This window comes from Ambystoma mexicanum, chromosome 10, assembly GCF_040938575.1.
Source record: "Ambystoma mexicanum isolate Mex_15411 chromosome 10, UKY_AmexF1_1, whole genome shotgun sequence".
In the NCBI taxonomy this organism is placed as follows: Eukaryota; Metazoa; Chordata; class Amphibia; order Caudata; family Ambystomatidae; genus Ambystoma; species Ambystoma mexicanum.
The window spans coordinates 1168914244-1168941569 of record NC_090932.1 but is presented as its reverse complement, the minus strand read 5'-3'; the positions used below and the strand labels follow the sequence as shown (position 1 = coordinate 1168941569).

Genomic DNA, 27326 nt, shown 5'->3' with positions numbered 1-27326 from the left:
GCCTGATGGAATCTGGCCTTACAGTTCTAAGTTGCATAAGGGACAGGGGATTCAGTGCGAACTGGGCATATTGCAAACATGACTTGTTTTTTTAGCTGGGACATAGAAACCATGTGTTGTGGTGTCTTTTGTGCATACATGAATCATACCTTAAATAAATGAGTGTAATGAAAACAGGGTTAGGATTGTTATCAGGCCATGCCAAGGCAACAAGACAAGATACACTATGTGCACATTCTCCAGTTACTGGGCCCAGTGGAATATTGTTTTGCAATTTAAGTGGTTCCAATTGGGCATAATGGAATCAGAACTTGTGCTAACTGAGCATAATGATGTGTGACTTTCCTGTGTAGAATGAACATAGTGGATTCCAGAAACTCTTTTTCTGTTAACATACCCTAGTTGAATGAGGCATTCCTGTGCTGACTCTGTATAATGGCAACGCACCTTGCCATGATAAATGGCCTGAATTGAAATCAGGCCTTACTGTTCAAACCTGGGCTAAACAAATCAAAACCTGAGGTGATGAGAGGCAAATGCAATTCTGGACGTGCTGTCCTAAAAAGATGTAGTCCAATTTAGCTTTGCTGGGCCTACTGGACATAATGAAACCAAGTCTTTCTTGGCCGTACTGGATTCTTGCCCTGCCGTGCTCACTGTGTCTACTATATGTTATGTTAAACTGACTGTGCCTAATGCAATCTAGCCTTACTCCCCTAACCAGATATCATGGAATCTGACTATTCTGTGCTATTTGGGCATAATGGATTGTTGGGAGGCAGATAAATGTCATCCATAGCATCTGCCTCGTCCCCAATCTAATACCGCACAGGTAACAAACGTTACTGACTAAGACAACCGTATCGCCATTATCCCAGGCAGGTACAGCAGGACATTGAGATTATTTAATCTGAAGATGCCAAAAGCAGTGAAGCTAACATTGCAACAGTAACAAGTGCACACATTACACATACAGCAAATATGCACGCCACATGAAGAACACATACACTAGGTAATATATGCATGTAATGCATGACGAATATTAGCATAGCATCCACAAGACATGAAGAACACTAACAGAACCAATGTGTACGTTGAATGCAAAAACGAACGACGTACTAGTATAGCTCACTAACATAGAAACCAGATTGTAATGGGGCAGCCATCTTCTTAAAAATGGAAGCCGCAGCATGCTTTTAAATAAACAAGGGCCTCAAGAGATCGAGGGAACTCAAAGCACTGAATCAACAGAAATACAGATCCGTGCAGAGCTCAGACAGTAGCTGGAGAATCAGTGTCAAGGCTAGAATGAAATAGGGAGGATGGGAACAACAGAACGACGGCATGAGATAGCATTTCCCAAGACGCAAGTGGGATACTCCAAGATTAATTAAAGTTTTATAAGAATTCCACCAGTCTTTGTTAGCCAGTTGTAGTTCAGACGCAAGCCAAAAGACTCCATGAAGAGTGTCCCTGATGGAGAGAGAAAACACAACACACACATTAATATTAGCTCAAATTCCAACAAATAGCAGTTCATTCATTTCATACACGGTCCTCTAACACGTGACTCATAATTGGAGAACACTGGCTATTCATTAGGAACCAGCATAAGAAGGGCACCTGCAGTACTCCCTAAACACACACACAGAGACAATCTACCCTACAAGGTCAAGTACAAAGGGATTGCCAGGTCTCATAGCCTGAGGATGAGGGATGGTTACTTCTTTAATAGAACAAAGGACTGTCCATGGGCCTCTCTCCTCCTACTCTCAATCTGGCTCATATCTTGATGACCTGTCAAATGCCCATGGTTGGTTAGCAAGATGCCAATCTATCAAAACCCACAGTGTCATGTCATCCATCAAATCATATGCCAAACAGTCCTTCAATGTAGAGATGATGTATTTTTACTTTTAACAATATAGGGATGGTTTCAGGCAGAGTCATCGGATATGTCTAACCCAATCAAATATTTAACACCTATATGATATATATGTAGCCATACTCACTGACCAATCCCTGATCCCCGTAGGTTTTGTACCCGAGATTATGTTATGACATCCACAATGAAACGTTTGTAGTACTTGAACAACTGTTTTGTATTTGCTCTCGAGAGCCATGAGATTGTAATGCTTGTATGCTGTCCCTGCTTTATTTGGATAATAATAAAGCTAGATTATGCCTTGCACTTTGTCTACTCCGTAATTGAGTCTGGTTTAGATTGACTCCAGTTCCTCTTGGTTATTTGAAACTTTTGGACCCACTTTAACAGGATGTTGCTCATTTTGCTCTAATTGGACATCATTTTAATAGACAGTGTACTGATTATAAGGCCTAATGAACCAGACCTTGTTCTGATAATATGATCACATTTTCGAGATCTTAGTGGCAATATCTGATTTATGATAGTGATTCCTACCATTTGATATGAGTACGGGAGAATAGCTTCATGATGTCTGGGCATATGATGGGAATAGGTGGCAACCAGTGTGAGTATATGGGCATAGGCTGCCAAATCATGAGCAATGCCTTTGTATTGCCTATGCAAAATCCGGAAACATTGGCTTTATCAATGATTGTTGGATAAGTCACTGCCTGTACCTACTGGATCACATTCCCATGCGGAAGACACAATTATATATACCTACTGGTATTGTGAATGATAATATTCTTGTGTGATTAGTTACCTCAGCAACATCGTGGGTGGCCTGTTGTTGGCATGCTTCGCCCTTCATGGTTGGGATGCTGGATAACTGCAATTGAAGGGTGCCTATGCACCTACTCTACTCTTTGTGACAATTGTCCTTTTTATCTCTTTTTACAGATACAGGCACCTTTGGTGAAAACCAACTTGGAAGAATTTTCAACTCAGATGGAGACACTTGCAGCCTCCCAGGTGAGAAGGAGGAGGGACAACAGATAATAGAGAAAGTAATAAAGAACCCTGGCGGAGATGCTCACTTTAAATAAAAGGGACACATATAGGCTCCTCAGTGTGTATCTATGGGCAGAAGAACAAGTGATCATGCCCACTTTGCACCACACCTTCCATACTCCACTGTCTTATCTAGGATGAGGTGAGAAGCAGATGTGAAGTGGGGCAGAAAGAGATATTGCGGGTAGGGCCAGGGAACAAGGGAGCTGGAAGGAGACCCTCAGACATGTACCTAAGAAGAGGTGGCAGAATAGGAGGCAAGAACAGCGGGTGCATCAGGAGGCAAAGAGCAAAACGATATAGGGAGGTCTTAGAACTCCTGTCTGCTTACCCAGAAGAAGATGATCATGGGCTCTTCTTCAGTCTGATAATGCCCCACACTAAAGGACAGGGGCTAGGAGCAAGCCTTGGTGGGTTCAGTGTGTTGGTTATAGACCATATTTGCCTATCCCGATTTGGGAGGATTCTGTTACTTGGGCTTTGGTATATAAACCTCTTTTTTCCAGCCATGATGCCCTCTTCGGAGAACCTCGCCAGCTGTGGTTTACCTGTTATGTACACCTATGTTAACTGTTATATGAGCAGATATAGTTTGGAGGATTCAGTGCGCTGAACAGTTTAAGGAGCAGTAACACAGAAAACAGCCTGTAGGTTTCACGGCTCTGAACAAACTGTGCATCTGTACAAGGAGCAGACATGGGTAGGAGGGTCCCATCTCTAAACACCTACTGCAGCTGTACAGTGAATAGACACAGTTTGTAAATGTCACTGCTCTTAACGCACCTGCTGCAACTGTACTAGCTCTAAACCCTAAAATGAGATTTCAGAATGGGGACTAACAAAACAGATACATGGGCAGAGACACACCTGTTAACACAAGTAGCAACTGTAATTCAGTTTGGAGAGAGACAGGCAGACACAGTTTGAGGGTTTCACTTCTAGGAGTGTCTACTGTGGCTGTACTATCAGAAGATAAAGGACCTCATTATGAGTACAGTAGCACTAGTGAAACCAAGTGGTATTCCGTTACCACCTCTTTGGCTGATCGTCATGATGGTGGGTTTGTGACGTCAACAGCGCGACGACCTGCTGCATGTGTAATAGCCCTGGTGGCATCTGGGAAATACCGCCATTCGCCAATCAATTGGACTTTAGAATGGGGAATAACGGTATCCTCATAATTAGACAGAAGTTATGTTATGTTATGTTTACAAAATATTCACCCGAGGGTATCATGGCGCTAGAGAGGGAGGACAGCAAGCCAAAAGCGAATCGGCGGCAGACATCTAGAACAAGTACGCTTTTACAGCCTTTCTAAAAGCCAGATGATTAGACCGTTCTTTTATTGCCAGCAGAAGTTTATTCCATAATTGTGCCCCGGCTATAGAAAAGGCTTGACCGCCAATTCGAGCACGGCGGAAGGAGGGCACGCAGAGCAAGCCTGAAGAGGCGGATCACAGGCTGCGCTTAGGGGGGATAGCGGGTGAACATGGAGCGGAGATATTCCGCTCCCTGGTCATGCAATGCCCGAAGTACGATGCAAAGTTCCTTAAATCCAATGTTAGAAGTGCCACTATTAACATTGGTGCTAACAGTAATTCCATTTGGCGGTATTAGCACTAATAACGCATCCAAGCGGTATATAGAGGTGCACAGTCTGCAGGTTCCAGTGCTCGGAGCAGGTACTGTACTGACCCATCAGCAGATCGATCGATGACACAGTCGTAAGGCATCACTATTCTTCAGCACCGGGCTGTGCAGAGCATCTGAAAAAAATAAAAATAGGAGTCTGATACAAACTAAAATAAGAGATTTGGAGCGTGACATCATGGCCTTTTAAATACACCATGTATACCAAGAGAAACGAAGAGTGAAAGGAGACATGTTGAGGATCAGTCGTCACCTCCCACTCACAGGCAAAGACAGTGGGGTGGAGTGGCTGCTGCAGAGAGGGAATCGGTGTCTGTCTGTTCTTCCTACTGACAGTCTATTTCTCACACCCTTTGCAGACTAACACCACAATACAAACCCAGCTGGCTGGGGAGGCGAGAGCTCTGAGAGACCTGGAGTCCACGGTGCAGGCGCAGGCGGCAGACGTGGTGAGTGAGTATGAAAGGACGTGTATTAGTTACCGATAACAGAGTCTAACATCTGCTACCGCCATGATGGCCTTTCATTTCCTGTGTGTGTCACACATGGCCCTACAAGCATCCTCCTGTCTTAATCAGCAGCAACCCACCTCATCCTTCTGCCTCATCAATGCCCAGAATGCTCTCCAACATCGCTCCATATTCTGCCTCATCACTGCCTACAATCAAGACCAAACATACATACTTGCTCATAATCAGCTCCAACCTCACTCATCATTCTGCATCATCGATGCTTATAGCCACCATCAATCCTGCTCATCATTCTGCCTTTTCAATGCACATAATCAGCTCCAGCCATGCCCATTATTGTGGCTCATCAATGCCTACATTCAGCTCCAACCTCACTCATTATTCTGCCACATCAGTTCCTATACTCGTTCCCAACACGCTCCTCATTCGGCCTCATCAATGTCCATAATCAGCTCTAACATGTCTTATCATTCAGCATCATGTATGCATTTGTAAGCAGCATGTATTACCTATACTTTAGTATTGATATAAACTGTTTTTTTTTTATCTTGTGTTATACATGTAAAATGTATGCGTGTGTAAAAAGTCAAATTTTGACTAATATGACAATAAAAATAAAAAATAAAAAGTAATCAGCATAACTCCTCCTGATCATTCTACCTCATCTGTGCACTTAATCAGCTCCAGACACTCTTATCAGTGTGTCTAAAGCAAACCTTTCACAAAGAACAGAACTGGTTCTTGTGGCACGAGAAGGGGGCATTAGCTGAGATGTAAGGTGGACTGCGGCAGAATGCATGGACTACCCACAGCAACTCAACCCAGGAGCTATATTGGATGTCATGGGGGTGGGACAGAGGGTTGGAGTGTGGGGTGGCACCCCAGAGTTAGAACCAAAACTACACTGCAGCATTTATGTAAAATGAGTTCAAGGTTTAATATTTAGACATAGATGTCCTGGGCCTGCATTTCTAGATACACCAACATCTCGCCATTTTGAAAATTCAGAGGATTCAAAATATGGAGTTTACATAGTTGTATACTGGACATAATTCACTAAACAAGTTGTGTGAAAATACATACACCTGTCATTGGCCTGGAATGCAATTTTATAGGGTCAGGGTGGGTTACTTGTCCATTTCTAGACTAGAAATGTATGGGGCCAGAGCAAGGCGCACTGTGCACTTGGGGTTTTCGCACAGTTTTGAAGCAATGCCTGATGCGAGTCCAGCAGCTCCATGCTCATCGTAACTAGGGTGGCCTTCCATATCTGTCCACCAGGCCAGATTCTAGAAATCCATCTTAACATTCCTTAATTTTGACGACTAACCAATATAACTTTATAGGCATCTTCTCCAGGGCTAAAAACAATGCAGCTCTCTGCAAGCAGTTTGCTCTGCAGCATGCTTTGGATCTTACCTGGCTCAACAGCAGTCGAGCGGGTGCAAAAAAAAATAGGCAGAGTAGAACATGCATGAGCAGGACACAATAGAACATGCATGAATAAGACACAATGCAGCATCTGTAATCAACACAACTGTCCACGTGTAAACAACACGGAGTAAAGCAAGCACAACGATGACAAATTAGACCTGCTGTAATCAAAAGGTATTTGAGCCCTGTAAACTGAACGAATACAGGTATGTGCAAACATAGAAGCGTTGGGCGTTTGCAAACAGGAAGGAGGTCAGCATGTGTAAACATGCCAGCATAGTGCTTGCATAAACACGAAAGAGAAGAGCTTGTTGTAAAGAAGACAGATGTTGGTACATGCAAACAAGACAGTCACACATCTGTAAACAAGACCGTTTAAAACATGTGAGGAATCTCAAATAAAATCTCGTATGGACATCAGGATAGGGAGCGCATTTCCGGGTATCCTGGCTAGTGCGGTCCGCTGGTGGCCCTCTTAATTGTGTACACCCTTAGATGATTTGATAGCCCAACATTCCTTTGACATTACCTGTTGTGGGTGAGGCATGTGAGTGTTGTCGAGTCTCGACACATGATAAAGCATTGGTTGAGGTAGTTTCATCACTCTTCAAACCAGAGAGCCTCCCCTTTCTCAATAAGCATATGTCCCTTCAATAATTGCCTCAACGCCCGATAAGTGTCTCCACTCTGTAGAAATCTCCATTCCCTCAATGACTTTTTCTTCTCTTGATAACCAAATCTCTAGATAACTGCCTCTCGTCTAGCTAAGCATTTCTTCTTTGAAAACGTTCTCGTCTCTCAATTCCCAACTCCTGCCTCAATGAATGTCATTGATCCCTATATGATTTGTCTTAATACGTGTCTTGTTTCTCAAAAACGCGCTTCCATTTTCAACAAATACCTCTTCTCTCAATAGTATCTGGATGAGTTTCTCTTGTCTGGGTTAGCTTCTCTCTCTTTCCTTACTATATGTTTTTATATATATGTTCGAAACTTTTCCTCCTTTAGAGAACTGTCTCTTTTCTCTTTAAATGTATGTTATTAGTGTCTCTTGTCTGGATATGTTTCTCTTCTCTCTAAGGCAGGGGTCAGGAACTTGCAGCTATTCACATGTTTTTGACTTCCACTACCATGAAGCCCCACCATTGACTTTACTGGCTGGGTCTGATGGGAGTTGTAGTCCAAAACATCTGGAGAGGCAAGGTTTGCAGACCCCTGCGCTAAAGGAATCTTTACTAAACAAATGTCTGTTCTTTTGATAAGTGTCTGTCCTTTAGGTAAATGACTCTTACTGAAAGCAGAAGCGCATCTAGTAAAATGTAGCTTCTCTTGATAAGTATCATTATTTTAGAACAGTATCTCTACTCTGAATAAATGTCTCTCCCATGAGTATATTGACTTATTTAATGGGAGGCTCATTGTCTCGGGAAGTGCCCCTGCATTTATCGAATGTCGATCCTCTCTGAATAACTGCACATCCATAGATGTATCAGAAGCGACGGCTCTCTTCTGTGGTAAGTGTTTGTTCACTGTATTAACAACAATTGTCAATTTTCTCTTTCAGAAAAAGATGAATGAAAGTGTCCAGTTCCTGGCGGTCATCGCACCCACAGTTCAGGTATTGGCATGACCATGTCACCCACAAAGTCAGTCTCCACATTTTGTTTTTGTTGTTGCATTTTGTTGTATTTTTTTTCTTAACCTTAGTGATAGAAACTACAAAAGGTAGATAGAACACCCAGAACAAAACATGAGATGGATGAAGATATGAAGATACGAAACGATTAAGTTAGTATGCCTAAAATAATTAACTACTACCATCATTTCAGATGGAAGGTTTTAAGATGGAATCACTAGCATTGCTTTTTTGCCAAATGCGGAGGCAGTTCCCAATACAAGGGATGCATTGCATTTTTCCTGGGTGTCTTCAAAGGAGGATGCTGTGGTAAAACCCTTCCCTTTATGAAGCAAGTAATTAATTATTAGGTTCTGCTTCTGATCCAATTAGAGCATCTTTTTCATAGTTGGCCTTTGTGCGTTGGACAAACACCTCATTCCTGTGCCTTCGGGTTTCGTTTCTGGCCACATAGCCGGTGTAGTACTTGCCCTCTCTTTGCATTTTGTGTCTAGCCTGATTACGTAAAACAAGAAGCTATTGGGTTTTGTAAATCTGGCCCAATCATTGAGCCTGGTGTAGTCCAGTTACGGAAGCCATCTTGCTGGTGGACTATGCGTGTCCCAATCACGGAATTGAGTCACAGGTCTTCATCGATTGTAGGGTTCATAATGCTCTAGTATTGCTTTATATGGAGGACACTTATTGTTCTTGGAAAATTAAATCAGATGCTCTCTACAGCCCTTCTCCTGTGATGGCAAACAGCAGATTATCCCTGGTAACCGGCTTCCTTGAGACACCCACATGTTATAGTCCTACAGAACATGATGAGGTTACACAGGAAAAAGCCAACAAAGTTGGTGTGGGTTGGCCCACTTCTGGAGGGATGTTTATTTCTACTCTGAAGTACTGGTTAAAACACGTTAAACGTTGACAATTTAGAACCTCTGGCCATCATGTTCTCCCAAAATGGCTGAACATGATGGCTTCCGGCTCACACTGTTTCCGGTATTGCAATTAGCACAATACACACCTGGATTCACAGCAGAATAGAAGGCTTCACTGCACTTGCAAGATACGGCTTCACAAGGGGATAGGTTGGACAGTAGTGGGGTAAATCCAGCTCACTCCTTCTGGGGTGAGTTGTGGGTGAGAAGGGAAGCCATTCTAATTTCCGTTTTTGCAAAGTGTTTACCTTATGTTACGTTAGTTAGGCAAGAGGGGGCTATGTTGGTCTCTCCTCACACCATTTTTAATAGAAATATTTACATTTGTATATATTTGCATTTATTTAGCGCTTTCTCCAAATCACTTTACAATAATCATAAATTAACAGTACAAAGTTAAGTAAAGTGACAAAGGGTAATGTGAACAGTAATTAAGGAAATTTAGAAAATCATTAGCTAGACAGAGTGGAGACTAGGTGAGATTTAAGTGGAGCACAAAATAGATGAAGAGAAGGAGATGAGCAAAAAGATAAGGGGAGAGAGTTCCAGTGTTTAGGTGCTAACAGAGTAAAAGAACGGAAGCGGGAGGCAGAACACAGGGTTTTGGGAACAGTAAAGAGAAATTGAGATTGTGAGCGGAAAGGACAGGATGAAGAATAGAAAGGGACAAGAGAGGGAAGATAAAGGTGTGTGAGACCATGGATGTAGCTGTAAACAATACAGAGAAAATGGAAAAAATCAAAGGAGAGAAAGGAGATAGATAGAAGAGCGGGCGGTTGAAGATGAATAGCAGAGTTACATACGGATCAAAGAAGCATAAAATGAGAAGGAGGAGCAGAAAAATAATCAATTCCAGAGAAGTAATGAGGAGTTTGGTGGTGTTAAATGATAGGTATAGACAGGACTTAGGAATATTAAAGAGGAAGACATGACAGGTGCGAGCAGTAGCTAAAATATGAGAGGAAAATGAAAGTGAAGAGTCAAAAGTAACCCTGAGATTACGAGCTGAGGAGGAGACGGGAGTGAGGATCTGGGAAAGGCGAGCACATGTGGAGGTATGGGGTGGGAAGAGTTGAGGCAGGATAAAATAGAACCTTGTTCTTGGTGGGTTTTAAACAGAGATGGTGAGAGGAGATCCAATGTTGGATAGATCAAAGGCAATTTGAGATAGTGGAGCAAGTCAGTAAAGGAAGAAAAGGAAAGAAAAACTTGAGCATTTTTGATGTAGAATTGGCACGATAAGTTAGAAGAAGGGATCGGGGCAGAAACATTAATAGCATAGGGGGAAAATACTACATGACCAAGTATCGAGTCTTGAGGAACACCCAGCCCGAGATACAGAATAAGATCGATCCTAGAGATAGGAACGGAACCATTGTAGGACAGAACTAGATAAGGCTAGTGAGGTACATGAGGAAAGAATAATAGAGTGATTGACTGTATCAAAGGCTGCAGAAAGGTCAAGGCAAATCAGAATAGAGGCAAGTTGAGTGACGAGCAGAGAGGCGAGCATACGATATGTGAAGAAGAGCAGTCTCAGTTGAGTGGGAGGGATGAAAGCGATATTGTAGGGGAGGAAGAAGTGAGTGAAACTTCAGAAAAAACGAGACCTGTGAATAAACAACATTCTCTAATATTTTCGAAAGGAACGAAAGAGGAAATATTGATACTGTTCTGGTTGCTGTCTGCGATGACATTTTGAGGGATGCTGACAAAGGATTTCAGCATGCTGGTCATGTTTGACCTGTCAGCAGCATTCAACACATTCGACTTTGCTATTCTTATTTCCAGACTGCCCCGGGTGGCGCTGGTATCTGAAGAATCCATGGAGTGGTTCATCTCCTTTCTATCAAATTGAACACAACAAGTTGGGAACCTCTTACTCCAGCTCCTTGCCTGTTCTTTGCAGCGTTCTCCAGGGGTCCTCTCTCTCCCTTATTATTCAATATTTATAGTCATCCATTTTTAAAAGAAAATTCACAATTCAATTTAAGTGATCATTCCTATGCCAATGACCCTCAAATTTATGTCAAGCTTAAGATTCTACCGGAAGCAATTAACCGAGTGTTAGCTTGTGCCCAAAAGATAAAAAGCTGGATGTTGGAAAATAGGCTGCAACTAAACCCCTCTAATACTGAGATTATTGTGTTTGGCTCAAAACATTAGTTGCCTAACCTACACTCTTGTTTTCCTTGACCAGCCGTTTTTGAAATCCCGTCTACGTCATCTGCTAAAGTAAAAAAAAACCTTGGCTGCATTTCACAGACAAACTTAAATTATAATCTTCACATCAGCAAACTTGCTAAATCCACTTATTTCCAACTCACACTCCTGAGGCCTGTTCGGACCCTTATTACAGAAAAATGCTGCCCAGTTGTTGTTGGGAGGCAGATAAATTCCAAACTGGATTATTGTAATGCCCTTCTTATGGGTATTTCAGTTGGGCCGATGTGCCGTCTTCATGTTGCCCGGAATGTGGCTGTCCGACTTCTTTTACAGCCTTCTCAGATCGGTTTCTATTTCACTGTTTCGTAGGAACCTCCATTGGCTGCCAATACAACGGAGGATCCTTTTTAAGACCCTCCATTTGGTTCTAAAGTTCCTTAGAGGCCTAGCTCCCAGCTATCTTCCTTCTAAAATTTCTTTTCACTGGCCAAAATCTACTAGCAAGTCATTCTTCTCATTTTGTGTATCATGGTGATAGAAGATATTCTATGTATGGTCCTCGAGCCTGGAATCTGCTGCCTGTTGATCGCCGGAAAATCAACTCTCTATCCTTATTTAGGAAGAACATGAAAATGTATCTCTTCCAATAATCCGTTCATCTTTGACCACCCACGTTTTTTTGTTTACCATGTTTTTAACACCTGCGCCTGGATGCAGTTTCTGCTTGATTCCTTTGTGGAAGAGGACGGGAAGCAAGAGGTAGTGAGTGAAATGTTTAGAAGACAGCTAGGTAAGGATATACGTTGTGGATATATTGAGGGAACAAGAGAAGATAGGAGACGGTCAAGTGGAGAAGCCGTTGGGTGGACTTGAATTAAGAGATAAGCAGTGTCAGAATCAGAGAGCAGCAGAAATGATGACAGTGAGACTGGTGGGGAAGGCAGATCCCTAGAGGGGCAAAGGAGGGTGAGTGAAGAGTGGAGGGAGGAAACCTTAGAGGTCAAATAATCAGCAACATCAGATGATGAACTATGAGACAGTAAGGGTCAGGGGGTGAGGAGCACGATTATTGCTAAGAAGTTGAAAGAAGCAACTTGGATGATGAAAGAGAAAGAGTAAGTTGAGATAAATATGGTTTCTTAGCAAATAGATGAATCATGGGGTGAAAGAAGAGATGAAAGAGCAGAGCAATCGGAAAAAGAACTGGTATTTTTTCCTGCGCTATTCCAAAACTTGACATGCTGCCCTGATGTGATCAACATAAACATGATTATTACCTTCAAGTTCCCTAACCCTCTTCATCCTTGCTGGAATCAGAATAATAAACAAGTGGCATTTCAAGATCAACATTAGCATTCATGACAAGGCATGACAAGGCACTCGTGTTCCAGCCTTGGTGCAGAGCATAGCAGCCACAAGGAAGTTATACAGGCTGTAGTATAGATGCAAGACACATACTTGTAACCATAGGAAAAAGGTAAACGTTTCCCAGAATAGACACCGTACTCAGATTAGCAGCCTCACAGAATGTAGCAGCCTCACAGAATGTAAAATTGATCAAGTGGTGTTGCCATGACTGAGCAAAGAATCAACCTTTCTGGTCTGTGCTTTATTAATGGCCACTATTATTATATATGAAGAAACATGAAACCCAGTTCAACCACGAGTAAGGCATTTTTGAAGGGGCCCTGAGAAATTATTAAATATTTATCGACTGGAGATTTTGAAAGGTTGGGGACTATGAGATTGAAGGAGTTGCCCAGGATCACACACTTTGCTTAAATAATGAAGCTGGAATTTGAGGCCAGTCTGAAATTACATCACTTAAACACATTTATTTGTGTTCAGCAAGTTGCAATTATTTGTTTATGTTTGACTTTCATGAACTATTACAATAGCCTGTTTTGTACAGCTGACTGGAAAGTGCACACATGCCATTATAACCCAACAAAATAATTGGCCTCATTATGAGTCTGGCGGTAGCCGTGCTGTTAAAACTGGCACGGCTGCCGCCGGAATCATTTTTTTTCCAGCGCCCAGGAATGGCAATTACCGGGGCATTATGGCCCTCATGGGCCTGGTAATTGCCCATTCCTGGGCGCCAGAATATATTACTCCCCATTCCCATTTTAGTCCTATTGGACTGAAATGGGAATGGGGAGGTCTGATGCACCGGTGCCATTAGTAAATGGTGCTGGTATATTCCGTCAAGGTCTGTTCGCCGGTGCTGGCCGCCCGCCAGGTCAGACCGGGCATATGCGGGCCTGGATGTGAGCCCTCTTCTTGGAGCGAATAGAGAGACGATATTGCCGTTGTAGAAGGTGACAGGCCAGTTTATCAGAGGATGAGCTTGAGGTCTGCCACCTCCGTTCAGCAGCTCTGCACTTGCGTTTCAGGGGTGTAAGATCAGAGCCATACCAAGTGTTACACTTGGAAGCAGATTTCAGGTGGATCCTCATGACAGGGGCAAGAATGTTGAGAGTGTGAATGATAGCGAAAGCTAGATTGCTTAGAGCAGAGTCAATAGTTGTCAGAAGTTGGAGGAGGAGGGGGGTTGAAGGTGGAAGCAAAACCAGCAACTGACACAAGCTTCATTGGACAGATGTCTGTAAATGAGGCTGGCTGAGTTGGGGGAGGTTCGGTCAGAAAGGCCCCAGGTGGGAGGAAAGGAGAGTGTGGTCAGACCACGGTAGCGGGGTGGAGATTGGGATAGAAAGCAACAGCTCAGAATGGATGAAGGCATTGAGAGTGCGTCCAGCTGGGTGGGTAGGGCCGGAGGGGAGAATAGAGAGCGAGAGAGAGATAGAGAGAGAGAGAGAGAGAGAGAGGTGCAGAGGTCACAGAAGAGAGTGGTGGTCATGACTGTGGACTGTGGAATCCAAGTTGATGTTGAAGTCACCCAGGAGAAGGATATTGGAGGTGGAGGTTAGCAGAGAGGAGTTTTTGTACATGCATCAATGCCTTGCTGTTGTGTCTCAGAACTGAAGGTGAACTTCCACCGATGGCTACAAGGTGGTGTTTTGGAATGTGTGATTTGGCTCAAATGGACATTCCTACTTTCATATTTCAGGTGAAAGTATTTTTTCAAACCTTTTTAAACCTTTAAACCCACCATAAGTTTCCTGGTGTTGTGAAAATGGATGCAAAGGCCCTTTTTTACGAGGTAGCGCTATCTGGGATGGGTGGGGATGCAGATCTTGCTTGTACATCAATAATGAGACCGACTCAGGGAGTTGGCAAAACTTTAAGTTGTTTTATTAACAAGTATCTAAAACAGGGAGTACAACAGACATCAACAGACGTACCCTAGAATCTCTCAATGATTCACATGAAAAAAGATACTTTTATAGCAAAAACATGTCATCACTGATGTCATACTATGTGGCAAAATAAGCACAACCTACAGGGGTTTGTGATAGTCTTAAAGGGAACATCTACGTATACTTTCTATGGGTTATGGGATCCTGATTGGGTCTCTAAGGTCAGGTGGACAGCTATGCCCACCCCTAGTGCATGTCAACTTCGTGTCATAAAAACACACAATCTTTCATTGGCTTTCAAACGATAGGGTTTTTTCAGCGTGGCCCTCTATAATTTGTTGGCATGTTTGTACCCTTGTGGAATATTTCACTTGCTAGCAGCATGCAAGCTGGTACCCCAGGTGCTTGAGGGTTGGACTTGACCATGCCTCTCCCACAATTAGCCCAAAATCCATCATCACTCCTGCTGTCTGCCATTCAATTAGTCTTTTAAACTCGGCCTTGCAAAGGATCACTGTGCCTGAGAATAAAAGGGAGTGTGAGCATGGCCTTATCATCTGGTCTCGGTGTAGCTTGACCAAAGTCTATTTTCCTCTGACCATGTGACAGGAGACCGTGTTTTGAGCTCCTTCTTCGCATTTAACACTATTAAATTAATAAAATCTGGCACTTCTAGTGTTTTTCAATTACAGTTCAACAGGAGCTCGGCTCGCTTCTCATGTTCATTGTATCTTCTCCAATAGATAACCAGGTTCTTGGCTGCCCCAACCCTTGACACTAGGCCAGACAGGCCTCCTTGAAACTTCCTTCAGCATCAGCTGTTTTCTTGTACTGCGCCACACTTTCAGCCCTTCTATTCATGGGGTCCAAGTTTGCTAAAAAGCTTTGTGGAACTTCCAGATTCTATACACACATATATATAGTGGCAGCACCACCTGCAGTCTATTCACTACAGATAGCCAGCCTCATGATTACTTAGTCTACTTGTTTTTACTGCATCTGTACAATTATGAAATAGCTTTGCATTTTCTTCAGTGCTCTCTGCATGTGCAATCTTCATTTTGCTCATGGTATGTTGCGCAACTCTTTACTTTGCCATCAGATTCTATAAGGTCTATTCACCTTATTCATTGGCATCTCTTCTGGGTGCATCATTTCTGCTTCATGTGATGTCACCAGTCTTCTCTTTCATTCATCTTCACACTTCTTCTGGACATTCCTTCATTTCTTCGCGGGTACATCATATAAGGTTTTCTCAATGGATACCTTGTTTCAAGGACTCTTCGCGGTATAAGTACCATCACTGGCGCTGCGCATGTTGCAATTTCCGGTTTCCAACATATAGGCAGAATGGGGGTGTGACTTCTGGTAGAGACACTTGGCTCCTCCTCTATACTCCCCTCTCTGGATGATTCATCGACCACTCTCCCACCAGTCTTCACATCTAGACATCCTCATCTGAAAAAGTGCTCCTTTGGAGTCCATATCTTCATTACTCCTTTCAGAGATTCTGCTGATTTTACATGCTCATCAACACTCCAGGTGATAAGACTACATTGTCCATTTGGGATGCATCTTCCCACAAACCTCTTGTGGTTTCTCGGATACAGGAACTTTGTTCCCTCAGGTGCATGAATACTGGCTTCTATATACTTTTTGATTTCTTCATCTGTCAGCTCTTTTGGTCCAAAACCTGAGTCGCCATCGACCATGATCTTCATTTCTGTTGCTTTCTTTGCTGTCTTTTTGCACTGTGTGATTATTGTTCTGATCACACAGAATCTGAACACGATCATCCCCAACAAGGCTCCAAGGAACTTGAAGATATTCACCATCCATTGTGGAACCCATGAGAAGATCTATGCAAACCAACTGTCATCTGTAATGTCTTCCACTTCATATTCCATGTTGATGTGCAAGTTTGTCAGAATCGTTATGGCCTCTGTCAAGGTCCCATTCTCTTCATCATGAGAAGGTATGAATATGCAACATGATTCTCCGATTTTGGCACAAACACCTCCATCTATGGCTGTAATCATGTCCAGAACATATCTATTCTAAAGAGTCATCAGTCTTATGGCTCTTTGTTGATAGCATTGAATCCCTTAATGGTAGTGTTGATTGTCAGCAGGAGCTTCCATCTGGGAATCTGTAACCATTTCACATTTGCCTTCGTCTGGATCCCTGGCATGAAGATTGTTGCAAAGTCTGAATGAACAAGTTGTGTTCATATGGAATAGAATTAAAGGCTTCTATTGATTTAGCCGAAAAGTAGCTCTTCCTTTTGTTTGATTGAGGAATCGGAATCCAACTGATCTCCTCTCTCTCAGATGAGCATCTGCCTTTGGAAACCCTCCAATTTTCAGGTCATTCTTTGGAATCACCAATGCTGGAACATGGACAAGTACTATAGAACACAGTGCTACCTAGTCCTTGGGCAGCCTCATGTATGCTCTGGATCCACAGACCCAGTAGTGGTCCATTATCACTACTGTTCCATCCTTCATTCCTGGTACATCAAAGATCCGACCGCACTGCTGATTCTCTCCAACGTTTCTTGTGCCATTGTTTCTGAAGCATAGCTCTGCACTAGCCAGAGGCACTATCTGCAACAGGCCTCATTGGTCATCAACCCATGTCAGCAACTTGGCAAGCTTCGGCCAGAGTTGTTTGCATCCCTTCTCCACATGATCTATAACTGGTTTGTGATGTCCTGTCACTGCCACCTCTCTGCGTACAACTATGCCTTCTTCCCATCCATCTGGAGAAAGTACTGTTTCCCAGATTTGCATCTGGCCTCTCTCCTTGCATCTTTGTATTTATTCATCAGTCTTTCCTTGACAATTGAGCTTTTTCTTTATTTCCCCATCTGATTCCTGCTCCCTTCATTCCAGGCTGTTCGTATCTTATCAAATTATCTCTGGTGTGTGCTTTTGCTCTTGTCTTCAGATCTTGCACCTAATCATCTTCTTCTGGAGCTGTCCATTCCGTCACCGATACCAAGGATGCTGTTTGACCCTGAACTGACCTCATGTATGACACAGTGCAAGGGGAGTCAGGCAATGAGCTGTCTGGACTGCTATTTCTATAGCTATGAATATCTTTGACTTCCCCAAAGCATACGGTAGGAGAGCACAAACATAGCAACTCTCCACAGAGGTTCTTTTTCCCACCTCTTTTATGCTCTGATACCACGTTATTTCCCAAATATGTTGTACTCTCTACATAATTATTTAACTCATAATCCTCTTCCCCTGTGCTTCTTTTGTGTTTCCCTCTTGCAATGAGGGTGTGTGCGTAATGCTCATGAAGTAAATCATTAAGGGTCCTTGCTAAAGGGGGAATCATAGGAACACTAGTCGGAGAAATGGATGACTTTACATGTGTCAATGATGTAGGGATAATCACATATGGCCTTAGCTCTTTGCAACAGATAATTCTGCATAAGTCACTGGAGTGGGAAGAATCAAGGGGACTCCTACCTTTTGGGACCAATGAAGTAGACAGTATGGATTAGCAAAATCAGAAAAACAATAATGAATGTTGAGCACACATATATTATGCACCAGTACATTAGTCCCCACCACTTTCGCTTTTCTCCACACATTGCTGAGGTTGCTCACTTTCCAGAACTGTATTATTCTCGACAGTCCACATTGTGCATGTGTACTACTTTTAAGGAAGGACAAAACATTTTTAATCTGGCAACCTCCTCAGATACTCAGGAAGCTGTAGGATCTGTCCGATTATCGCTGCAAGTAACCCTCTAATCACACGGCCATTTTTAGGATCTTGCAGGAACACACAAATATTAGTACTATGCCAAAAAAAGAGCAGGATAGGCTTGGAGTATATATATAAAGACAGCGAGAAGTAGTCTATGGGTATCAACATCTGACAGAACCATGGGTTTAACCAAAGAGGAACTCAGTGAGGAATGAATCGGGGGGAACTGCTCACTTTTTCCAGTCATCAAACTCAAAATCTAGATTTGGCATATTTGGCACATCAACACTTTTTAAAGTCCAATTCAAGGATTCCTCCAGCTCAAGAATATTTGCTTTTGCACTCCTGCTAAAATATCTAGAAAGAGTGTCCGGGGTGAGCCACAGTCCAAAAGCACACTTGCATTTTTTTAATCAGCAATCTTAGTGTCCTTCTTCCTCGTCATTGATCGAGTCTGAACGTGCTGATCTACTTCTTCTTGTCTTGCTTCCAAACCAACAGTTGCGGGTGCATTGGTCTCACCAGCATACAGCTTCACGTCACCCCGGTGTATCCAGGCATGCCTTTCTTAGACTTTTACTGCTGAGGGGGTAACACTTACGACGATAAAGGGTCCATTAAAATGGGGCTTGTACTACTTCCTTGTGAAGTTGCGCACTAGGAATGAATCTCCAATAAATATTTTAGGCATAGGTAGTAATTTATGCAATCCGATTGCTGAATGTTCTTCATCTGTGTCCTGAGACCGATGCCCTTGCACTTGAGTTGATCTGAAATGACAGAGATACCAGCGGTCATTCATGTCAAATATGCATGTAACTCATTTCCTAATAATTCTGCAGTCATCTGGGCATCACCTCTGCTTCTCGATGGAGGAGACAAGGGCATTTTCATTTGCCTCCCTGTTATTACTAACTTGTGGGGTGTGAGGTGGTAGTCCGACCCAGGCTGATTCCTTAATGCATATAATGCAAGGGGCAGTCAATTCAGCCATCCCTTTTGCTTCAGTGTCAATTTTAACTTGCCAATTCTCTCATTGAGAAGACCATTGAGTCTCTCACACATTCTGTTCTCTTGTGGGCGATAAGCAGAAGAAAACTTGTGCTTTATACTAAGCAATAGGCTAATCTGTTCAAATACTTAATTAACAAAATGGGGCCTATTGTCAGATATCAGCACCTCACATACCTCCCATCTAGGAAAGACGTCTCAGACTAAAAACTTTGCAGTGCAAGTTCAGGGTGTGCACATGGACCTGCTTCAATCCATCTCAAAAAGGGGCACACCACCACTATCATATACCTATATCTGCTACATACTTGCAACAAACTACCATAGTCAATATATTAATGCTGAAAAGGACCATTCGGTTGAGGAATCACTCCTCTGATTGTTCACAATGTGTGCCCAGCAGTAAACCTTTGACATACAATGCAATTTACTACAAAAAATGTAGCGTGTTCTAACAAGTTCGGTACAAACTAGTATTCTGCAATAGTTGCGAGGCTTTCCCTAGTTACATGCACAGGGTAGTGCAGCTGTTCAAGCACTACCTTTAACAAGGCTACAGGTACCACCGCTTTCCAGTGCTGTCCTGTCACCAAAATGCTTCAGGGGGATAAAGAACACCCACTTCAATTCCACAAGTCTTTCTCTTCCTGTGGAGCACTGCCTTGAGCCTCCATCTCGGGAGGATAGCTCAGGGGCAACATGCTCTCATTGGAAGCAAGATGACGCAGAGCAACACAGGTTCGATCCCCGGGTCCGAGCTTAGAAACATCTGGGTATTAAGTGTGTTATAAATAACCAATCATATCATATCATCAACTGTGTTTTTGAGAAATGATTAGACCCTTCAATTACAATGATAAGCATGACCACTTCTTCCTTTACATTTGGAGTATCAAAACATGAAATATCTGGTGAATATGTAACCCTTTTGGCCTCTTCGTCTGCGGCTTCGTTAGTATGTGCTGGACATTTAACTATTGCAGTGGCTACTGGGAGTTGTAGTGCCTTGATAAGCCTGTCCAATAATGCTGCATGTTGCACAGGAGTGCCATCTGCTCAGAGGTAGTCCCGCCTTTTCCAATGCGCTAACCCTGAGTACAATGTCGATGTCACATAGGTGGAGTCACTGTACATGTCACTTCCTGCCCTGCATGTTTCTCAAGCGCAACAATAAGAGCCACCAATTCTGCTGCTTGTGCCAAAAAGTGAGACAGTAGTCTTGCACTTGCTACCACTTCAAATTCCCCATTAGCTCTGTGTTTTACCACAGCTGAACCTCAATGCCTTTCTGCATCAGTTTGATCAATATTTGAAGACCTCTCAATAAAGAGAACCTCTCCTCCCGCTACCACATTCTCCTTTACTCTTGAGATATCATCATAGAACCCCTCATAGTTAGAGCAATCATGCACCTGTTCACCCTCTACCACAGGATCAGCTACAAATGTGGCAGGGTTCACTATTTTACAACTGACTATTTTAATCACTGGATTTTACATAACTACCTCGTATACAGAAGCCCTCTGAGATGTCAGTGTACCCTTAGGTTTCTCCAAAACGGCAAACAAAGCATGTTCAACAAACAATGTCATAGAATACCCCATCACAATGCTGGTAGACTTCTCAATGGTGAATGCAGCTGCTGCCAGCGATTGTTCGCAAGGAACGTGTCCTCTCATAACTGGATTTAAAACCCCAGTATAAAATGTCAGAGGTTTGTACCGTAGTGTAGTCCTCTGTGTAAGCACCACTGTCATAATTGTCCCATTCGTGTGTGAGGACAAAAACTCCTCAGAATAGTTGGGAATTCCTAAAACTGGAGCTGTACAATTTGCTTTCCTCAATTCTTCAAACCCTCCCTGCATTTCCTCAGTCCATTCTATTTTTTCCTTGTTCACTTGTGCTTTCTTTCGAGCCTGCAAAAGGGGTCTCATGTATGAACTATAATCAAATACCCAGGCTCTAACATAGTTGCACAACCCCAAAAACTGCTGTATTTGCTTTATCATGTGTGGTTTTACTGTTTTCATAATTGCTTCAACTATTTCAGGTGTGACCTTCTTCCTCTCATGTGAGATCAACTGACCTATGTACAAAACCTCTTGACAATATTGAAACTTATCCTTAGCCACTTTATATCCCATGTCTGCTAGGATAATCATTAACTGAATTGAATGTTGCCTGCACTCATCTTCTATCATGCTACAAACCAAGATGTCATCTACGTACTGTAGCACAACACTTTGTAAATCAATATTGCTTAGATCCATCTGCAGCACCTTATTAAAGGTCAAGGGAGATTCACAGTACCCTTGGGGTAAAAAAATGCTATTTAGTTTAGTTTGATGAAACGTAAATGACGTAAGGTCTTGGGAGTCCTTATGTAGTGGGATTGAGAAAAACACATTTTTCAAGTCAATCACCATGAAATATCGTGCCTCTGTGGGGATACTACATAAAATCCTCCACATAGTCTCCAGGACTCCCCTTTCGATTTCTTCACAGGGTACACAACGGTATTACACAGTGACTCTGACTTCACTAAGATACCCTTTTCCTTTAGTACTGATATTGGGCCTCATCATGAGTTTGGCGGTAACCCTTAAATCCGGCGGTAGCGCTATTACCGCCTGATTTAAGGGTCCGCCAAATCAGGGCTTCGGCAGATTTCTCCCCAGCTCTGAGCTTGGGGAAATCTGCCAAAAATGTGCGCTCATACCGCATGCGGGAAATCCGCCGGCGGTCTGAGCGCGAGAATTCCCCATTGAGCCCAATGGGAAATGAGGCATTCCCGAATGGGCTCAGTGGGGAATGGGGACTTCCATTACCGCCAAACCCGTGATCCGGCGCTAATAGCGCTGGGGGGTTTGGCGGTAGGGCAGATAGCGCCAGTGCTATTAGCACCGGCGTTACCGCCCAACTCGTGATGAGGCCCATAGTCTTAAAAATACCCTCATCTGCCTCTCGAGACATGGAGTACTGTCTTGCTCGAGGTAAAATTTCTCCTTGCGTTAGCTTAATCTTAACCTTCCTACCCTCTTCAATAGGCCTACGTCATAGGGGCCTTTAGTCCATAAAGAGGTTGGCACCTTTTCCAAATCCACATCAAGAAATGCTGGGTGCTGCTGCACTATCATCATTCGCTGTGGGATTTCCCTTTTCTCTATTCTGATCCAATATGTAATACTCATTTTGAATACTACTTCATCACCTGATGCATCATCTCTGAACCTATCTTCGTCTGTGACATCATTCAATCTATACCCTTCCACAATAGCAATCACTGTTCTCCATGCGCTGCCCTTGTCGTCGGTTCCTTCGAGCCTGGCCAATTCCACTCGCACTATGGCTGCAGTTTACCCCAGGCGAATTGCCTGTGCCCCCTGTTCGTCCATAGGTATCTGTGGCCTTAAAAAAAACTCATCAGGTATTCTCATAATCTTCCTCACTAGGCTGGGTAGCCATGTCAATAAAATGTGTACTTCATAAAGAAAGACTTCTGGCTGTAATGGCATTTCTTGCAGAGCCATTTGCCCTGTAAACGCCATTATAAATTTGCCTACGTTTAGATAATGTTTCCCTGCAGGGGAACACACTATGCCTTCATCAATGAAAGAAATTGTCATATTTAACTTTGTCATCAAGTCTCGGCCCAGAATATTAACTGGTGGCTGCCTCAAATACAATAATGGAACAGACATGTCACACACTCCTATAGAGACTGATAATTCATCAGTAAAAGGAACTCTGCTTGCAGCCCCAGAGAAATGTTGTGCATTAATGGCATTTCCCAACATTGGATATTTGCCCTCTCGTATATATGAACGAGTAGCCCCAGTATCTACTAAAAAAGAAAAAGATTTGCCTCCTATGGTAACTTCAACCCTGGTTTCTCTTGGGGGTCTGGTGTCACTGATGGTACTGAACACATCAAGTTGCCCTGTGAGCTGTCCTAGTGTGGATACATACTTATCCCTGTACCGGTAAAAGGACTTCCACCATAGTGAACCCCCTATTCTAGGTGTTAACAACTGCCCTCTGTTTGCATTCTGATGTTTCTGCATGGGTGCATGCTGTGACTGCCATTGCATTTGATTCAATGATGCTTGCTGTGGTTGCAATGCCTGTTGCATTTGTAGCACTTGTGCTTGAGACACTGTCTGATCTTGGGCAAACCTATCCCTACTTTGTGAGCTATATGCTGGAGGATAAGCTGTTCCCCCTCTTGAGAAATGCCCATTCTATACATACCCTTGGCTTCCACATGTTCGCACGATGTGCCCTGTCATTCCACACATCCTACACATAGGAGCTCTTCTGACTAGCCCCACTTGATTAAATCCTCGTTGCACATTTTGATTATCATTCTGCATATTCTGAAACCCGCCTTGGATATTTTGAAAACCACCCCTTCCTCTGTAGCCCATTCCTCTGCCTCCTGGCATAAACCCATTCTCTCTTTGTTCCATCTGGCATGGATTGTTCACCTGTGAGAGATAACAAAAAGGGCCCCTGGCAAGGCCCTGATTTACCCAGGTGGGTATATATTTATAAATGTATACAATAATCAGAGTGAGAGATCATACACACTTTCATATTTGTACTCCTACTCACAAAAACAAAAGTAAACAAAAAATTGATAGATTTTGTCAAGGGTCTGGACAGTTGCTGACCCCTAGGTTTTTATTACATAGTTGTTATTCATGGTAAAGGAAAAACCATTAAAGGACACTTGTCAGTCACAATCTTGTACATAATACACATGAATACCATCCAGTCAACATGACTGGATATTAGTAAGCATTAGAACATGTTTCTAGATCGACAAAATACAATTTCACAAATAACATAGATGCACAGGATAAAGTTCCAGTGAGCAAATATCAGTGTTAGTGATGGACACTGCAATGGAGGTTATCGACACTTTAGTGTTTTGGTCAGGAAAGTAGAGCTATTTGGTGAAGCTTTCATGTGGTGGCCTTCATCAGGATGGTCGGAATAGTAGTAAAGGAAAATGTCCTGTGGGTCTCTGTCAAAAAGTAATGACAAGAGAAGAATGGTTCAGAAAGTGCGTAATCTCGTAATGTAATAACTCAGTAATATAAAGGCAGTTAATGCTGATTATTTGAATATAGAGAAAGCGATAGTGTTACAGAGAGCACCTCGCTGGGATTACCATATGCAAACCTTTGCAACGGTGAGAAGCTTGTATGTTGTTCTCCCGTTAAGGATGTAGGCGAAGGGATGCACCAGATACTTGGTGGATTATGTCTTACCCCAGCCTTGGGAAATAAAGACAAGAGTAGAAGGGACCATTAGTACCAATGGTGGATGCCTTAAACTAATGCACATTTATTTATGCTGCATGTAGAACTATATGGGGGCCTCAAAATCTTAACTTAGTGGGGCAAGAGTGTGGCACAGCATCCTTCAGATGTAATGTGGCACTGGTAGGCTCAACATCATGCCAGGAGATGAATCCTCGTGCTGCGAGTAAAAAAAATGGAGACTCGTAGCCCAAAGATTTCAAAACCGTGCCATAGAATGGGATAGTGAGTGACTGTGTGAGACTGCCGTAAGCGTGTGTTTGCAATGTGGGTCGCAGCATGGAAGCGGATTTAGGGGTGCCGTGGGGTTGGTCATGCAATAGAGGGGGCGCCCTATCGCCCCACATCCCATCTTTCAGAGTAACAGTGTCAGTGAAGTACGCCACACTGGCACTCACAGAGTAAGGGGTGCCGTGACATTTGCTTACAGATGTGCCTGGATACTGTTCTCCAGAGGAAACATGCTGTCCTCGTTTGTCCGTGCCTGATCTGAAATGCGAGTGTTCTGAGCGGAAGTGATCGAGCGGCTAATCTTGTTGCAGTGAATTATTGTTTCGTGCAAAATGGATAATGACGTGTGTCTCTGTCATAAATCACTTACTTGAATGCTTAGTGTTCCGGCCTTGCTGTAGAACACTGCTGCTCAAGTCAGGACGCTGTCAGGAGTGAACGGAGCAGAACGATTCTTCCGCCGAACAGCGCTGCCTAGGTAACGCGTTGTTGTTATAGTCCCGTTGGCCATTTTGGTATCATCGGCCACGGGCGTTTGCAGTGTCGCTATCATAACGGCCAGTAGATAATGTCAGCGTAGTTTGCCTGCGGGGCATAACGTCAGGGTCAGGATTCCAAGTCCCTGCACGAAGGTCCTGTGTCAGTGAGTTGAACAAATTACAGAAAACATTTCGTATACGTCCACCTAATGTAAGCTGCTGCCCGTGTGTGTCAGGATGTGCTACGACCAGCAGTGGTGTGTAGGGACGTAATGTGTTACTGATGAATAAATCAGACAAAAGATTCTGTGTGTCACAAACTGCACATTTCAGGAAAAGTTTTTTGAGGGAGCTCCTCTACTCGAACAGGACTGCTGTGATGTCTCCCTTTCCCCAACCATTGTATGAGGGGTGCCCAGTCATAAGGTGGAGTAATCTATAATATACAGGGTTCCAGATCATTGTGGTAGACGAAAGGCATACATATGCACTGAATATGAGCACACAGAGTGACATAGTGTGTGTGTGTACTAGGTCATAGAATTGAAGGCACAGGTGGCAACAGAACACAAACACAAAGTTATAATACATCAGTGCCAGAAATGCTTCCATTTCATGGTGATATTTAAACCATTCTTCACTGTGTGAAGCTTATGAACCCAGCGTTGTTACAATTGGGTTAGTGCCTTGTTTATGTCCCCAATGCACCTGCTGCTTGCGGCATTCCCAGTCCCTATCTGCTTATCAGTACTGTCCCTTCTATGGTGTACTTTGACAATTTTTTTTAACTAACTTGGCTTCCTCAAGTTTTCTAGCATCTTCCTTCTTTTTATTTTTCTTTTGCAACAGCCGGCAATGATGTGCTATAGTCAACTGTATCTCTGTCCATGGCTTTGCTTCCATTCCCACTAATTTCTTGAGTTGTCTCTGCACCTGCTCTGGTAATCCCGGACACAAAATGTGGTAGAATACTGGCACTGATTTCCCCAAGGCTCCCTTGTTTCCAAAGTCCAGCGTTCCTGAATGCCCTGAATGTAAGCAAGCCGTTCTTCATCATCTTTCATTTGAAGTGCCATAATTGCATTGATATCTGACATATCAGGATACTGTATACTGCATGTCTGCCAGATGTCTGCTCTACAATTATTAAATGACACTCCATCATGTGCTGTGTTCTGTGCCGTGACACTTGAGTAGCCTGCTCTTGTTCAAATGTCATCAGCCCTTTCCCCAAGAATGCCTGCTCGGAGACACTTAATGTCCCCTATTGCCAGGGTATGTCTTCCTGTCATTTGTTCTAGCTCATAAACCCATTTGCCTGCCCCAGTCATTAAACTGGGAAGTTTACATCTTAAATTATCCTTTTCCGTTTGTGGCCAGGGAATGTACTGTGGTCTGGACCCTCCTTTCTCCAATAAAGGGAACTGTGTGAACCCAAATCTGCAATCGGCTCCCATCGTCTGCCTATCCATAGTAGGGACAATGGTTTCTGATGGCCTTCTACCTGGCAATGCCTTCAGCGTGTTCACTTATGGTGGCGACTCTCCCTTTTCACTATGGGTGTTCTGAATATGCCATAGGATCTGGCTCCTATCCTTAGGTTGCTTTAAATCAGACCATCTCACTTCCTTGTCTGTCTGCAGACAACCGTCTGGACCACATACACTTTCTCCCTCCTCCCCACGGAACGTTTCTCTCTCTTCATCTGACATATCTAGTCCCCAACTAGTATGGCTTTCTTCTCTTTTGCCTTTGTCTAAGGTCAGCCTGTCTAAGGACAAGGATCTATGCTCGAGAATAAACAAGTTTCTTTCTTCACTTCGTGATTGGGCGATTATAAATCGATCTTCTTTCACTCTGCTTCCGATTCACCTCTTGCTAGGCTCTATCAATATTATCCCTGATACTCCGTTTCTCGAGGTTCTCATCTAACGTAACTTTAAATGGACCTGATGTTGCTCCCTGTGACGGGAGGAACCCCTCTGTGCGGCTCCACGATATTACTGGACTCGATTCCATTAACTCTTTCTGAATGCAATCAATATTGCGATCCCTTTGTCTCCATCTTTACT

At 43.2% G+C, this 27326-nt stretch overlaps 1 protein-coding gene and 1 long non-coding RNA gene across 4 annotated transcripts in view; one reads left to right on the top strand and one right to left on the bottom strand.

Annotated features, from left to right (window-relative positions):
* PROM2 (prominin 2) overlaps window positions 1-27326 on the top strand; it is a 531075-nt gene that overhangs the window by 414312 nt on the left and 89437 nt on the right. For all 3 annotated transcript variants that reach the window (XM_069619114.1, XM_069619113.1, XM_069619112.1), the window contains 3 exons: window positions 2828-2899; window positions 4948-5037; window positions 8057-8110. In XM_069619114.1, coding sequence (XP_069475215.1) covers window positions 2828-2899; window positions 4948-5037; window positions 8057-8110 — 216 coding nt within the window. The remainder of the gene's footprint in view (window positions 1-2827; window positions 2900-4947; window positions 5038-8056; window positions 8111-27326) is intronic.
* Window positions 884-27326, bottom strand: part of LOC138492130 (uncharacterized) — a 330625-nt gene continuing 304182 nt past the window's right edge. Inside the window, exons 2-3 of the long non-coding RNA XR_011276146.1 lie at window positions 4634-4704; window positions 884-1473 (exon numbers count right to left, since the gene is read on the bottom strand). This is a non-coding gene — a long non-coding RNA (uncharacterized lncRNA). The remainder of the gene's footprint in view (window positions 1474-4633; window positions 4705-27326) is intronic.